General features: G+C 41.0%; 1 protein-coding gene across 1 annotated transcript in view; it reads left to right on the top strand.

Moving 5' to 3' along the window:
- Positions 1-657: 657 nt before the first annotated feature.
- The window catches only part of akt3b (v-akt murine thymoma viral oncogene homolog 3b), a 36,625-nt gene continuing 19,423 nt past the window's right edge, over positions 658-17,859 (top strand). The window contains exons 1-3 of the mRNA XM_036557690.1: positions 658-1,071; positions 7,470-7,750; positions 12,562-12,687. Of these exons, the coding sequence (XP_036413583.1) occupies positions 7,705-7,750; positions 12,562-12,687 (172 nt within the window). The 5' untranslated portion in view covers positions 658-1,071; positions 7,470-7,704. The remainder of the gene's footprint in view (positions 1,072-7,469; positions 7,751-12,561; positions 12,688-17,859) is intronic.

Raw genomic sequence — 17,859 nt, 5'->3', positions numbered from 1 at the left:
TGAACAGCTGAAATCCAACATCAAACAAGAATGGCATAACATTTCGCATTCAAAACTACAGCAGTGTCTCCTCAGTTCCCAAACGCTTACAGAGTTTGTTAAAAGAAGAGGTGATGAAGCACAGTGGTAAACAGGCCCCCGTCCCAACTTTTTTGGAAAGTGTTGTTGGCATCAAATTCAAAATGGGCATATATTTTTCAAAAAACAATAATATTTCTCAGTTTCAACATTTGATATGTTGTCTTTGTTTGTATTATTTTCAATTAAATATAGGGATTAAATGATTTGCACATCATTGCATTTTGTTTTTATTTACATCTTGCACAGCATCCCAACATATATATATATATATATATATATATATATATATATATATATATATATGTATGTATGTATATATATATGCACATAAACGTTTTTGGGTGGGTAGCATTAAAGCAATCTCCTGGGTGAAAATCGTGGCGTGTAATTTTTTTTTTAAAATCTTTTTTTAAAAAAAATATTTAACTCGAATATTGTACTGAAGCGATCTGCGGTCTCTGTTATGATCAGTGAAAGATTTTTGATGTAGAATCAAAAAATTTGGAGCAATTATCTGGAGCAATCTGGCAACCCAGCGCCTCCGTCTCCTGCAGCAGCAGCAGCAGCTCGAGCCTGCCTGGTTGGGGGGTCATTCGGTTCACCGGGGGAAACGAGCGAGCATGGCAGCTTCACGAGCGACGCGCGGGTCTTCTTTCTTAGCCTCGACCCGCTCCTCTTCCTCATGAGCCGCTGCTGGCGCTCCTCTGTCTTCTTCTCTTCACTTGCGTGCGCGAAAACAACAGCAGCCCATCCGCTCGAGCCAGCAGCCCCGCATGGTGGACGCGCGAGCGGAGCAGAGGAGCTCGAGCTGAAGGGAGAGGGAGAGAGAGAGAGCGAGAGAGAGAGAGAGAGGGAGGGAGGGAGGAACCCTGCGAGCTTACCCCCCTCTAACAACATCCTACTACTCCCAACACCACCCTGAGCGCGAGCACCCGTCCCACCCTACCTACAGCAGAGACCGTGTCGTCTCGCGCTCGCTCGGCCTGACAGGTAAGTTAACGCACATAGCAGGCGCCCCAAATGTGTGCGTGTGTGTGTGCGCGAGAGATGGAGGATGCGGTACGAAGCTGAAGTCGGCTTCCTATTCGAATTCACCCGGTCCACCTTAAATGGTGCAGCAGCTACATGCAACCTAATGTAACCGCTGCACGCAGTACATGCGACTGCTGCGCCATTTAAGGTGGACCGGGCGAGTTCGAATAGGAAGCCGACTTCAGCTTCGTCAGCTGCGGTGGTGATGTTGGCTGGGTGGTGGCGCGAGTTAGCTTGACTTGGCTTGGCTGGCGCGCGCTCTCTCGCGCTCTTGACTATGTATGTATGTACGTATGTATGCATGTGTGTAGTCGGGGTGCGCGCGCGCGCGCGCACTCTCGCGCTGATGCTTCGAACGTTCGGCCTCAAAACAAACCGTTAAACCGTCACTCCGTTTTCTGTGAGGCCTCGACGCGCTCAGGTTAGCACGGTATCCCCTCCCAAACCAGACACGTTTAACCATCCTCTCCCTCTCTTTTAGCTGTCGCTTGTTGTTTATTTGCACCAAAACAAGCTCGTCTTGACTCCTGACAGCGATTCTCGGTCCTCCATTTTGATTGTAATCAGCTACGAGCGAGGGGAAGAGGGGGGAAAAACGCCACATCTCGCACGAATCTCATTGTTTTTAACCCCGTTTTTCCTCCGTCTTCGTCTCTTTCGACACCCAGGCTTCTACGCCGTGGCCTTTCACGTCCCAAACGTACTCGAGAACGACCACCCCTGTGAGGTTTTGTTCATTTTTTCCAGCCTAAATAACGTGACCGGCTAGCCCCGTCAATCTCAGTCTCCTTTTTAGGATGTTGCGGTGGCGGCGGCGGCGGTGCTGCTGCTGCTGCTGCTGCTGTTATATAACCAGAGCCTAAATGACACCACACGCCCTTGGAGCGGAAAAAAAGCTCCGTTGCAGTTCGGGTAGTTCCTTCACTGCACCTCCTCGCCTCTCTCTATCACCTCCTTTACATCTTTAAGTCAATGGCACATCCGTCTTTCTGGGTTTTTGTCCTCCTCTCCTCGGGTGGAAATAGGATACGCAGCGTGGGAGACGGGGAGCTAACGCTAGCTCGGGAATGCCACTAGCCTCCTCCTCCTCCTCCTCCTGCTGCTCCTGCTCCTGCTCCTGCTCCTCAAGCCCAGGGCTGCTTTTTTGTTGACATTTGCTCGGTTTCCTTAATAAACCCGTCTTCATTCTGACTGACTGCGGGTTTTTTGGCGCTCCTTCAGAGATTCAGCAGGAAAATAAGCCAATGAACGTGTATGTTGTGTTTTCTTTTTTATTTCCTGCTAGCCTGCTAACTGTGTTTTTGGTGTTGTGTTGTTCATGTTGTATTCATGATGCTGCACACTGTGGCCTGGGCTGCTGAACAGGACAGCTAAACGTTAAAGCCTCATCTTTTTTTGGCTGCGAATCTGTTTGCTTCCATCCTTTGCCTTTCTGTGCTCAGGCATCAACACATCTTACCCAGCAGCTGTGTTTTTCATGGTATCTACCAAGCTATCTAGCGTTACCTTGGAATACCATCAATCTGAATGGTAGCTATTTTCTTTTCCCTGTAAGGTTGTCATCAGCCTCACAGTTCATGCCTGTTTTGGTTTCTGTGTTTGTGGATGGAGCTGGCTGGTAAACATGGAGGATGGATGTGGAGATACAGACACTGATTTGCATGAAATGAGGAGAAGCCAGGAACTGATTGTTGTCTAGACATTGGCAAACCCATGAAAAGAAGCTCCTTGTGTTTTTGGGGGCATTAGGCCGGCTTTTGTTCCTTTTCACACTCCTGCTATAGCGTTGGCATCGCGTCAGCATACGTTGATGTACATGAATAGGGATCAAGCACTGTGTTTACATGACCGAGGTGCTGAGGATCGGTTTGTTTGTCCTTCTTTGGTAGAGATTTTGGGTTGATTTCAGGTCTTTGAAACTGCATCAAAGTGTAATTTGCTGAAATGGCTGGATGTCCTTTGAATATATAGTGTATATATAATATAGATTATAGATTATTATTAACATTATTAGACCCAAATATGCTTGCATGAATTAGGGAGCAAAAAAGGACTGTGCAAAATGTATATTTATTAGAGAAAAACTGTTAGCGTTTACAGAATTTGCAAAAGTAGAATGAACAACGCTATGAATAACCAAAATCAGAAAGGCTTGGCCCATGTTTACCTCATCAAGGGTGATATCCATGTACTTGAATGTAAGAGAACAGTTTTTAGATTATGGGCCCTTGTTAAATGTGATTCCTGCTGTTTAGACTTGAAGGAGCTAAACAGATAGCTTTAGTTATTGTGGTTGTAGAAACTCCCTTGGGTTGATTACATTCCCAAACAAAGGTTACAGTCCTGAGCTTATGTACATTTAAGTGTTGAGTCAAACGGGCATCGTAAGTAGGGATGTACCGAGATGGAAACTGTGGGCCGATGCTGATATGTGATATTTTTCATGTCTGTATCTGCCGATGCCAATACATTTTTTTAAATCTACCTGAATTACTGAGAAATATTATTTTATTTCTGTGTACACTCTTAACAATGATGGCTCTTCAAGGGTTCTTTAGTAAAGAAAATGGTTCTACATAGAACCATAAACACTCAAATAACTCTTTACATGATTAAGGGCTTCTTTGCACGGTGGAAGGGTTTTTCAGAATGTGCTGTAGATTTTTGAAAATAGTTCTATGTAGCACCAAAAAGCGTTCTTCCGCTGTTACAATGTCAAGCTTGTAACAATAGAAGAACCCAAAATGGTTCTTCTGTTGCTACAAGCTCGCCATCTACAGCACATTCTCCATCGAGCTGACGAACCATTTCACCATGCAGTGAACCCTTTAATCATGCAAAGGGTTCTTTGCGTCTTCATTCATTCTTTTCTCTACTGAAGAATACTGGAAGAACCATCATTTTTAAGCGTGCGGTTACAGATGCAGACATTTTAGCATTATTAGCATTGCGTCACCTAAACATTCTGCTCTGCCAGGGTACAGTAAATACGCCATCACATATGACTATCAGTCAAACCTAAACATCCGTCTGATGCTGATCATTTTAAATTAGTTATCTGCTGATAAGAATACGATTCCAATATCAGAGTAACCCCTAATGGCAAGTCTGCTGGTGAAAAGTGCCAGAACACTGACCTAGAACACATTCTAGACTGCTCAATGTTCTACAATGTGTGTCAAACCACTGGCAGCAAGTATAGGCCCAGACTGTTCTCCGGCTGGCCTGAGCAGTATCTCATTTGCAGTACTGAGGTTGCAAAAAAAAATACAGTAGTGCTGGACAGTATGTTGTCCGTTGATATGTAGTTTTGTTAGTATTGACAGAAAATGAGCATTATACAACAGTTAGTTCCGGCCATGCAAGCTGATTGGTTGAGAAGCGCTCTAACCGTGCTGATATTTCGCCATAACATCACGGGTTTTTCACAAACACTGTATCACTCCGCTGAGACAGCTGTAGGAGACGCTCAAGCCATTTGAACGTTTTTACTTCTTACTTTGCCACAAACAGAAAATGGATACTTTTAAGATCACATTTGACCGACAACCGATTTGGTCAGACTCTGAAGATGAGACGACACTAAATTCCCAAACTGTCATCACCACTGAGCAGCTTTTCAGTCGGCAGCTGTGACAGAAGAACAGCCAAACGACCTGGAATCAGCCAGAAATGAACCCAATACCATTCGCCAAACAAAATGGGCTGTAAGATGCTTTACAGACTGGCTGGAACAAAACAACATTAATACTGATCTGGCAAAAAATGACAAGACTGAGCTAAACCTGATATTGCGGCAGTTTCATGGCTCAGTCTGTGCTTCAAAAGGCGAGGTTTACAGCAGACTGTGCAGCGAGTGAGCGGAGTTCGTTACTCTGACGTAGCAACAAGCTGCTCGATAAGGAACTATAATTTGGCTGAAGGAACTGCGAACATTAAAACATATTAAATGCCACTGCCCGGTTTATTTATTTCTTACTTTATTTATTTAACTGTTGTATAAAAGCAATAAAACACTCGAGGTCGTGTGTTATATTCATGATAATGTTTCAAAGATTAGCCACACCGGTAGAAATACATTGCATTAAGTTCCCTTTGGGGTTATTTTAAGAGAAGAAAACTAATCAAAGCAAGCTGTGTCAGGTTTGTAAGATATTAGCTTAGCATAGACTAGCAGGACCCAGGAAGAAGTGGCTCATTAACATTGTTAATGTTATCAAATATTGGAAGATATTTAATTGTATTGTAAATGAGCTCTTTAACCAGTCACAGTGTGCTGGGAGCATCCTGACCAACCACTATTCCAGATGAACGTCTCCAGGGTGCTATGATGAAGTGAGGTGTTCATCTTATCCAACAGAAGTTAATTATTTTGGTCAACACAGTTCCAGTCTTTGTCCTTGTGACACTATTGGTTTGCCAGTGTGTCTGTCATATGTTGTAAGTACTGCAGTTGCAGTTAGGGATGTCATGATAATGCAATTGAGTTGAAAAAATGTATAAATTAAATGTCTTGAGTCATTTTATGTCTTTTAGCTCTTGCCAACGAGTAAAAGCCAATCTGAGATTTACCTTTGTCTGGTCTTTTGCTCGGTCTCGCTCTCTTTTTTTCTCCTCACTTCCTCCAGTAACATCTTTATTCTCTTCACAGCCTCTGCCGTGATGTCCATGCTGGGAATACTGAGCTAGCTTCTAATAGCTAACTGAGTTGTTGTGCGACTTGGTGCCGTAAAGCGTTACGCAGTTCTCGCGAGAGGTTTTGTGCCCGCTCCTCCAAAGTTACATAGCGCTCTAGCAGGCATTCTGGCCCGCAGTGGCGATGACAGAGACACCATTCTCCCTACTGTAAGTCAGTGTACCATGAAAATGATTTTGAATCTGTTATTGTGAGGTAAAATGGTTACATAATGTCACTGTTTAAATTCCCAGACTGGTCCTGATGGACATACAATTACATTCATTTGCCTTTTTTGTGACAAAGTAGTCACATTCAGTAGTTACACTGTGGCTCCTAAGGCTTCGTAATAATAACTGCTGCACCATTTAAGGAGGAACAGGAAAAGTAATAGGAAATTAATAGGCGAATAGGAAGCTGACTTCAGCTTTGTGTGTTTTAGGCTATCAACCTACAGTTTTATGTAGGGAGCTGCTTATATTTGTGCCCTGTGGTTGGACATTTCAACAAGGCAGCACAGTGTGTCAGAACAAGGCTTCCTGTCGTTCCGACAGCACGACAACCCAAGTTAAGTGAAGATACATTGTTCAGATTACACAAAAAAGTAGTGATATGATGTTACAGGGACTGTGATGAATTCAAATGCAGATCCCACTGTTTTGACTGCAGAAAAAATGTATATATATATATATAAGAGAAAGAGAGAGAGAGATACATATGTAATATATGTCTATGTGTCTATATATATATATATATATATATATATATATATATATTTATATATATATGTATAAACACACACACACATATACACATATATATGTATAAAACATCTGCCAGTGTACTTATATAAATACTTGCAATTAATAATTAAATTTTTTTGTATGTAACTATCATTGTTTAAGTCTGAAGTGGCTAAATTGTGGCCCTATTAGCTGTCTTGCTTCCTAGCTGTAAGTACTCACTGGATCACAACTGACAACAGACGCAACTCGAACTCAGATAAACAGTACTCAACGCTGCTACCTGAAAACGTTATTAACAAACATCAAATAAACAAACGTTACTCACCACTGCCCTCTAAAGGCCTTACAAACGAACATCGAATAAATAAACGTTACTCACTGCTGCCCTCTAAAGGCCTTACAAACGAACATCGAATAAATAAACGTTACTCACTGCTGCCCTCTAAAGGCCTTACTAACAAACATCAAATAAACAAACATTACTCACTGCTGCCCTCTAAAGGCCTTACTAACAAACATCAAATAAACAAACATTACTCACTGCTGCCCTCTAAAGGAGTTATAACACCACCAAACTCATGACTTGTCTCAATAAATGCATTTTTCTTCATTTTCCTCATTTTATTTACACACCCAACGGGTGAAAACAACTTAAAAGATGATCAGGTGAATATACTACTGTATTTGTTCAGCCTAAAGTCCACTGGCTCCCAGAGAGAGAGAGAGCGAGCGAGAGAGAGGAAGAATGGGGAGGGGCGGGAAACCCGCTCCGGGTTTTAACAATGACTTAATTTCTCATGCAAAGTGTGTGTGTGTGTGTGTGTGTGTGTGTGTGTGTGTGTGAGCGACAGAAATGCAAGTGGAGAGTGATCAGTGTGTGTGTGTGTATGTATGTGCTCATTTTTTTCTTTCTTTCTTTTGTTGCTTCCTTCCAGGCTGAGTCACCGCTGAAGTGTCTGAAGGGTCGCGAGAGAAAGAGAGAGAGAGAGAGAGGGAGGTGGAGAAGGAGGCTGAGGAAGCAGTAACGCATCATTAGAGAGCAGAAGAGAAGGAGAAACAGAGAGAGAAAAAAGAGTGGCAGGGTCAGGACGAGTGACCCCGCAGCAAGAGGACGAGTGCTGGGCTCACCCCCTGACCCTTGAGTTCTGACCCTTGGAACTCAGAGTCAACATGAATGACCAGAACGTGGTGAAGGAAGGATGGGTGCAGAAGAGAGGTGAGAGAAAGATTTGAATTAAACAGAGGCTTGGTAAAGGAATACTGTCATGCTTTTCAACCTGACCTTTATCTGCTACATCTTCAGCTACAGATGATCAGCAATTATTTACATCTACTTAGGACACAGTATATTATATTGTTTCGCATTTTATTATACTGTATAATATTAAATTGAATTGTTTGGCTTTGAATTGTGTTGAATTATATTGTATCACATGGTATTGCATCATATGGTATTGCATCATATTTTGTTGTGTACTATCATATTATCACATCGTATTGAATCAAACTGTATCCTATTGTATCGTACAGTAATATATAGTAATATAGCGTATTATGGCTAGCATTTTTGCTCTTGGCTGATGCATTAGCTTGAACTAACATAGGTTACATTCACACAGCAGGTAAAAGTTGCCCCAAATCTGATTTTCTCACCAAATCCAATTTTTTTTTGTTTGGCTGTTCACATTATCTTTTAAATCTGACCTGTATGCGACATCAGTCTGAACGACCAGCTCCCAAACCGACCTGCATGCACAAAAGAACAATGTTTCACGTTGCTTCACGTGGCTCATCCAGAGGTAAACAATCATGACTATGAACCAACGCCAATCCCGGAGCCCCCGGAGGGTTCAGCTTCACCTTCGCCAGCATCACAGGAGCCATCATGAAGCTTCATTGACTGTCAGCGGGGCTCATCACCCAGAATGTGTTCGCGCTTGCTGTGAAAAGGGCTCGGTCACTTCTTTCGTTCATGTCCTCGATTCGTTAAACTTTGCTTTCAGACTTTTAATTGTTCTTTGACACTACAGCCTCGGTCTTTGGCTGTTCCTTTCAAAATCTCTTCAAACACGCATCGGTTGTGATAAGTGCCTCCTAATTTTGTGGTACAGAAACATCAGCCTAAATGTTTATGAGTCTCAGCAGCGCGAAATTATGACGAATGTCGAGCTGGACTGACATAAAAGTCGCATGAATTCCGATCCGTCTGTTCAGGCTGAGTCGCATTGCCGCAGATCGGATACGGATCGGATTTCAGTACCACATATGAAAGCATCTCAAATCGGAATTGAAAATGTCAGATTCAGTGTGTTTTCTGCTGTTCATCTGTGTCACATATGAAGAAGAGATTGGATTTGTGTCACTTTTACCTGCTGTGTGAGCAAAGCCTTATTTGTTTGTGGTTAGCGTGTTTGCTCCTTGCTAGCGCATTAGCTTAGGCTAGAAATGGCTCAAAACTTTGGGTATGAGCCAATGTTAGTGTTAGTGCATTAGCTCAGGATAGAGATGGATCAAAACTGAGTGTTGGCTAATGCTGATCCTGTATTTTCTTCTTTAAAAAACGACCAAGCCTTCAAATTGAAGTACTTCACATAAGATCTGCAAGTACTCTATAATGCTGAAACTACTCATTCACGCTACTAACCCTACAGGAAGAACTACACAGCTAACAACATCACACAGTGAGAGCGAGTGCTGTTTCAAGATGGTTTGTTACAGGATTGGATCACATTATTTATTTCCTACAATATCCCATCAGTATCAGGCCAATACAGATACCCATCAATACCCGATACGCCATCTGCGCTTCAGGCTAACACATTAGCTTGTGACAGTTTGTTAAATTGGGGCTTTATACAGTGCAGTTTGTATTTTTAAGGTTTCTGTGCTGATGAAAAACAGTCTGAATGGATCGGGTGTCATTCTACGGTCTCAAATGTTGTATTTTTATCATATTGAATGATTCTGTGGACTAAAATGGACACATTAACATATTAACATGAGGCATGTTTTCAGGCATTACTCATATTTATTGGTTTGAGAGATGTATAGAGACACCAGTGTCTCTCGAGGAATCGAATTATACATTTTGTGAATTGTTCCCCCACTGTTGCTCATTGGTTTTAGGTTTTTTTCTGTTCTGTTGAAGTTGGGAAAACACGTCAACAGTAACCTCTTTGGTAACCGACCCCATGGTACACATGCAGCAGATAGAGATCAGGTTCACAAGAATGCTAGAGTCTTCCTTTAATATGCAGCTATCTAGAACTGGGTGTAGTGCTTGGCCGTATGTCCATCTGTGTTAGTGTATTGGTATTTGTGCCATACAATAATATTGATTTTATGTTTTAGAGGATTAGAAATGGAATTACAGATGGAGCTATTTTGCTATTCGGATATCTGCATTTTTAAAGTCAGTGTGAACGAGAAAACAATCCTTTTACCTTTGTACCAGGATGTATTTGTGAGTGAAACTCGGTATCTTTTGTACTCTATAGCGTTTTCTAGTCGTTAGAGGTGGGAGGGAGAAGTGAAATTATTAATTAAAATTATTTTCCCAGCTCTCTGGTACATGATAGCATTACCAAAAAAAAGATGTTTCAGAGGTGGGAAAAAGGCACTACATTTTGATGGCAGACAAGAATTTTGTCTTTGTAATGGTGTGATGAATTCTGATGATGTATCTTGAAGGTGGTAGGAACTGCTTTGGGGTGTATTTTTGGAGGGCTGGCTGTTTTGATTCTTCTTTTTTTTTAACATTAGCTGGTGCGTGCGGAAGCTAACACTTTTGCTAGACAGCCCAGTATCTCATAGCAGCTGCCAGGAACTGTAGTAACTGTCTTCAAATCGTTACCACAGTAGAGAGAATGGATTTCTCAAACCACAGAAATGACTCATCAGATAAGGGAGACTACAAGCTAAAGGTAGATTCCTGGCTATCTCGGTACATTTCCTCAGTTTAGCTTTTTTTCTCTGGCTGAAAGAGTAATAATCTTGTTTCTGGTGTCCATTTTTTCTGCCGGATAAAGAGAGAACCGCAGTTTTCTTAACAGTTTTGTTTGACATCCAGGTAAGAGTTACAGTAATGCTTGATTGGCTGTATTTACTAGCCTAGAGATCAGTGGCTAGCAGCCAGGATTGGTATTGGTGTGGTATCGTAGTGAGAGAACATTGATGAAAAAACACATGATCATATAAAATTGCGAGTTCAAATCAATGAGGCTGAGGTAGGGCTGGGCGATAAAACGATAACGATAAAACTTTTCCTTGATAGAGTGATACGTCGTTCAATAAATGTTCGATATAATACACCATTCTCATACTTCCACGTTCAGCGAAAGCCTTGGTGGCGTTTTCTACTGCAAGGAAAGCGACACTACTCTGCTGTCGCCAGGAGAGGGCGCAGGAGAGTTTTTCGACATGATTAGAGAGGGAGGGGGCCACGAGAAAGATGAGTCGTTAGCAACAGCTGAAACGCGGAGTTACACATTCCCTGTCTGAGCGGAGCGACCGGCGATCTGCTCTCCTGTGACCGAGTCTGAGTGACGAACTATACTGTCCTACAGTGAACTCACCTCTTTCCTAACATCCTAACCAGCTTTAGCAGCGTTAAATCACAATCCTCACAACTACAGCGCTGTTACAGCGCTCGGACAGTCATATTTAAGTATGAGTGCATTCACAAGCAACGAAAGTGAAAGAAAGAAGTGAGTTCATGTAAATTACAGCCCTGATTTATACAAAAGTAAACTGAGGAAGCTGTGAGGCATTGGAGAGCGGGAGAGCGCTAGGTTAGCTTTCCAGGCTAGCTGTTTTTAGCAGCTGGCTAACTTGAAGCAGCGCTCCGTCACTCCACAACACAGAGAATTGATGATACTGTAGATCAAACACGACACAAAAGCACCGCTTTCAGTTTAAACATACCTAAAAGGAGGACTCTGTTTGTCTGGTGTTGATATTTTGCGGTTTACCCCTTAAACTACTACGATAGTATAGAGAAATCCAGTCGTCGCCAGCTGGTGTCTGAATACTGTGATGTCATGCGTAACGGGGTAGCCGAACGCTCATCGTTTTCTTTCTTAAATTATGACTATTACTAAATAGCCATGCTTTTCCAGCTGATAAAAACAGCTCAGCAGACACTTTCTCCCACTCTCCCATGACAGATTTGTGAAATGTTCCACTGTTTGGTGAGTGTTCATCGTGCTCAGACCATAAAGTATAGTTTAAAACAGCAATTAACCACCCAGGAGCACAAATCAGCCTTCAAACTTGAAAGAAATAATGATTTGACATTTATCGCGGTATGTATCGATATCAAACGATATGAATTTTGTTTATCGTGGTAACATTTTTGGCCATATCGCCCAGCTCTAGGCTGAGGGATATAATGTTACAGAGTAATTAGTAACCAAACAAATAGCATATTTAACGCTAGTTTTTGACTGGAATGCCCCTTTAATATGACCAGGCACATGAGCTATGTTCAATACACTGTTTTAAATTGTTTATTTATTTTTTTTAAATACCAGAGATAGTATATTGGGTATTGATGGGTATTGGGATTACATCCTGTAACAAATCTATCCTGAAACAGCGCTCACTCACACAACTCACGCTGTGTAATGTGATGCTCTTAGCTGTGTAGTTTTTCCAAGTGGGGTCAGTCAAGTAAATGAGTAGCTTGAGTGTGATAGACTACTTTTAGATACTCATCTTAAGTCAAGTGCTTCAATTAAAAATAGCTCATTTTAAAGATTAGTAGTTTTTAAAGAAGAAAATATCAGTTCAGTGTAGATGTCAGCTGGTATTAATAATATCAATATCGGTATCAGAAAAGAAAAAGTGATATCACATCTCTGTTGAAATCATTGCAGCCTTAACATTAACCTACTGACACATTGCTCACCCCTAGTATGTTTGTTTGTGCATGACTGTCTCCTCCTGGAAAATATATAAAGAAAGAGTACAGCCTGTATGTTTGTATGTGATCATGTCTGATCATGCCTCTGTTCCTCTGCCCTCCAGGAGAGTACATAAAGAACTGGAGGCCACGCTACTTCCTCTTAAAGACTGATGGCTCCTTCATCGGCTACAAAGAAAAGCCTCAGGATGCGGACTTCGCCTACCCCCTCAATAACTTCTCTGTGGCCAGTGAGCATCACTTCTTCTCTGTATTTCTTATCAGCTTTCTGCTTTTCACCATCTCTCCATCACATTCTTCCTGTTTGTAGCATTGGTTCTTACAGGAATCCTTCAGTGTTTTTCAGCCTAAAATCGATCTGCTGCATCTGTAGTGTGCAGTTAATGTGTGCTCCAGTACTTGATTAACCGACAAACCCTGCATTATTTTTAACTATTGTTTTCCCGCTGTGCTTAACTGGATATCCATTCATGAGCTCACGGATACTCAAGTATCGAAATTAGTCAGAATGCACATCCATATTGACAATCACGTATAGTAATTTCCCTCTAATTTGAATACGATAAGAATCCCATAGGCTTAAAACACATTTAGAATGGACATCAATAGTCAGGTGAAGCAGCCCATTGGCTTCTATTATAAATATGTTTCGAATTAGTAGATTTTCTGTTTCTTTCTGATTACTGGGAATCATGTCGTAGTTGTTGTCCATGGTAATCGATCACGTCACTGCAGATTCAGCAGATAGATAGTAGGTTGAAATGTTGTTTGATAAGACTGTGTAGAGCCCATGTGTCCAACAAGGCCCCCACATAATCCTTTCCAGCCTGCAAAAGTATTGTAGTTTTCTATTAGTATTAGCCCGATTCACAATGTGCTGCACTACAGTCACCAGCGTACACTGCAACGTAATGTACGCTCTGACTCTCCTACTTCAACAGCAGTCTATGGGACAGTGGTTAGACCTCAATTCTACTCAATTCTGTGCAATTCCACACCAGTCGTATCACCAAAATGCATTTCAGCTGCAGTTCAGCCAATATAAACGCTTAACATTAAGTCAGCAGCTCAGAAATTGAGCCCAAGGCTTAATGAATTTGCAGCAAAAAAAGGATCCCAGGTGTTTAGTTCAAGCAAATAGGTAGGTTTAAAAGACTGAGCACCTGGGGACATTTAGATTATGAATATTTTAAGTGTCCATGTAATATTTCAAGGTCTACTACAAGTGTCTGTATTTTACTGTTGAAGTTTTTGCATATTTTGAATAAATAGTGGCCAGTTTGGGTTATAGCACAACATTTTTTAAAAAAGAAATAAAAAAAAAAAGTTTTCTCTGGCCCACAGATTTGATGAGACTTTTTAATATGGCCCTTTTAGTGGTTGATTTTGACGCCCCTAATCTAGAGCTTGGTGTAGGGCTGGCCAGTTGTGTATACTAGTGTTTTCCAGCCCAGTCCTCAGGGCCTCTCAGATGAGCCACATTTGTTCTTCACCCCTGTGTGTTGTGAGTTAGGTTGGATCAAAAATGTAGACTGTCTTGGTGGTCCCGAGGACCAGGTTGGGAAACACGGGTCTATGCCAGTATACAGTGGTGTGAAAAAGTGTTTGCCCCTTCCTGATTTCTTATTCTTTTGCATGTTTGTCACACTTAAATGTTTCAGATCACCAAACAAATTTAAATATTAGACAAAGATAACACAAATAAACACAAAATGCACTTTATAAATGAAGATCTTTATTATTAAGGGAAAAAGAAATCCAAACCTACAGGGCCCTGTGTGAAAAAGTGATTGCCCCCCATTAAAACATAAATTAACTGTGGTTTATCACATCTTTGGAAAGCTGAGTTCAATTTCCCTAGCCACACCCAGGCCTGATTACTGCCACACCTGTTCTCAATCAAGAAATCACTTAAATAGGACCTGCCTGACAAAAGTGAAATGAACCAAAAGATCCTCAAAAGCTAGACATCATGTTGCGATCCAAAGAAATTCAGGAACAAATGAAAAACAAAGTAATTGAGATCTATCAGTCTGGAAAAAGTTATAAAGCCATTTCTAAAGCTTTGGGACTCCAGCGAACCACAGTGAGAGCCTTTATCCACAAATGCAGAACAGTCTTGGGGAACATGGAACAGTGGTGAACCTTCCCAGGAGTGGCCGGCCGACCAAAATTACCACAAGAGCGCAGCGACGACTCATCTAAGAGGTCACAAAACACCCCACAACAACATCTAAAGAACTGCAGGCCTTACTTGCCTCAGTTAAGGTCAGTGTTCATGACTCCACCGTAAGAAAGAGACTGGACAAAAATGGCCGGCATGGCAGACCCCCAAGACGAAAACCACTGCTGAGCAAAAAGAACATAAAGGCCCGTCTTAGTTTTGCCAGAAACCATCTTGATGATCCCCAAGACTTTTGGGAGAATACTCTGTGGACTGACGAGATAAAAGTTGAATTTTTTGGAAGGTGTATGTCCCATTACATCTGGCGTAGAAGTAGCACAGCATTTCAGAAAAGGAACATCATACCAACAGTAAATTATGGTGGTGGCAGTGTGATGGTCTGGCGCTGTTTTGCTGCTTCAGGACCTGGAAGACTTGCTGTGGTAAATGGAACTATGAATTCTGCTGTCTACCAAAAAATCCTGAAGGAGAATGTCCGGCCATCTGTTCATGACCTCAAGCTGAAGCACACTTGTGTTCTGCAGCAGGACAATGATCCAAAACACACCAGCAAGTCCACCTCTGAATGGCTTAAGACAAACAAAATTAAGACTTTGGAGTGGCCTAGTCAAAGTCCTGACCTGAATCCGATTGAGATGCTGTGGCATGACCTTAAAAAGGCGGTTCAACAATTCAGCAAAGATGAGTGGGCCAGAATTCCTCCACAGCGCTGTAAAAGACTCATTGCCAGTTATCGCAAACGCTTGATTGCAGTTGTTGCTGCTAAGGGTGGCCCAACTAGTTATTAGGTTAAGGGGGCAATCACTTTTTCACACAGGGCCCTGTAGGTTTGGATTTCTTTTTCCCTTAATAATAAAGACCTTCATTTATAAAGTGCATTTTGTGTTTATTTGTGTTATCTTTGTCTAATATTTAAATTTGTTTGGTGATCTGAAAGATTTAAGTGTGACAAACATGAAAAAGAATAAGAAATCAGGAAGGGGGCAAACACTTTTTCACACCACTGTATTTACGTTTGGTATTGGTGTCACACAAAAGAGCTGATTTATATAGCATTATGGAGTAATAATGGACAATATTAACCATTTCTGATATTTGAATACACAACGTTTGTAAATAAATTAGATTGATTTAGATTGAATTTATGTTTATATGAACTTTAAGAAGTGAAAGCCTAGAAGGTTTAACATTGTTTCATTGCGCTGGACTAGCACAGTTTAGTAGTTAGGTGATTTATCTTTGTGTCGTTGGCGTGTGTGAAGCGTCAGCCCACTGGCTTATATTCAGAGATTACATGGTACCAGTTTTTCTTTTCTGATACGGAGAATTCTTTCTATAAAATGAATAAGCATTCAAATAAACCAGTAAGCTATGAGAGGCACGGATTTACTGTGATTTTATGATAGGTAATGGGTGTTCTTAAAACACTCTTACTCATAGTAAAATAACTGTAATTGACACAAACAGCGAGGATATAAATATAATAACATAAACTCATTTTCAATGAGTAATTTATTTAACAAATAAAGGTACCTGCAGCCGAGACGCGTTTCAAAGGCAGCGATATGTCACAACGTTGCCGAGATACTGTTAGCATCTTTTACCCAGAAAAAATATCCTTCAAGAAGGTTAGCAGAATTTACTTTTTATGGCCAAATGTAATGTTTTACATTCATCTCAAAAAAATAAGCTCTAAAGCTCAAAAAACACCAGTATTTCTGGGTTATTTAAGCGTTAGCATACCTTAGCTTAAGTTACGTTTTATTAGGAGTACTGGATGAACTATCCTAAATGTGTTCAGTTGTGTATTCAGCTACATAACATAAAAGAGTCATATATGCAGAACACAATTAAAATACATATTGATAAGGCACATAGGGAAAACTCTACTGTTGTCATTTTTATTTAATTCACACGGTTCCTTGCTGTTTCTAGTGGTATTTTTTGTGTAATTCTTTTCTTCATATGTTTTATGAATAATTCACTTATTAAAATGCTCGACGTTATTTTGGCGTTCATCACCTACTTTGGTTCAGTGCTGCTCCCATAACACCACTGCCGTCTCATGAACTAAACAAACAATTTGCCACATCCCAGTAACTTAACTTGAGGACACCAGAGTTCACACAACTCAAACGTCTTAGTTGAGTCACAAGTTCTCCCAGCACCCACTAGATGGCGCTCCTTATGTCACACAGTCCCATCTGGCATATCTTCCTCTTGGGCTTGCAGATATGGACAGCCGTGGTATTGCTGGGATTCAAACTCACAGTCTCCTGATGTTGGGATGAATCATTAGACAGTTACACCACATGAGATGATATCATGCTTTAAAGCTAAAACAGCAAATATTTTCTCCAGTGTATTAAACATTTGTAGACACAAAATCTGACATGTTTCATGTGTTCCTGAGTGGTGCAGTGGACTAAGCTGTCACCCCAACGGAAGGTTGTGAGTTTGAGCCCCAGCGATGCCACAGCCGTCCGTAAGTGCGTACCGAAAAAAGAGTCCTGGCTAGTGGGGAAGTTGAGTATAAAAAACAAGCTCATTTTATTTACCTAACTCAGATGCAGGTGTCCTCTGGTATCCTCTGGTTTTACATATATATATGTGTGTGTGTGTGTGTGTGTGTATATATATATATATATATATATATATATATATATATATATATAATGTGTATTTTTTTTTAAGTGAGTATATGTTCTAAAAGTATTCTTAGTATTAGTATCTGTATTCTTAATATATTCCCAATACTTGTATTCCAGTACATCCCAGACACTGTTCTAAAATGACAAAATAAAATAAAGCACTAAAAGAACAGACTAGCTGTTTAGGTAAGATTAGTACGAACTAGCATTTTTCTCCTAACCTTATCGATGCCGACACACAGGATTATGGGATATGTAGGCAGTGAAGGATACATCTACACTGCCTTCAGAAAACGGCTGATTGGAGGAACCTTAGCAGGCAGACTTTTATGCAAACATTCGATTCAGGCGTGACTGGGTGCCTTCCTGCCTCACAATAATGTCTAATGTAGCCGAAACAGCCGAAGTTTATTTACAGTATGCTATTGTTGCCAAGCAACCATGGACTGCTGAAGCAAGACGTTTCAGTTGCTTATCATTGTATGCTGCAGCCTTATTTAATTTTTTTTTGTCATTATAACACTGAAAATATTACAATACAGCAGAGTTAAATGCAGAAACACTCA

The sequence above is a fragment of the Colossoma macropomum genome, unplaced genomic scaffold, assembly GCF_904425465.1.
Source record: "Colossoma macropomum unplaced genomic scaffold, Colossoma_macropomum, whole genome shotgun sequence".
Lineage (NCBI taxonomy): Eukaryota > Metazoa > Chordata > Actinopteri > Characiformes > Serrasalmidae > Colossoma > Colossoma macropomum.
Note: the sequence above shows the minus strand (reverse complement) of the source record. Positions and strands in the feature narration are given on the sequence as shown.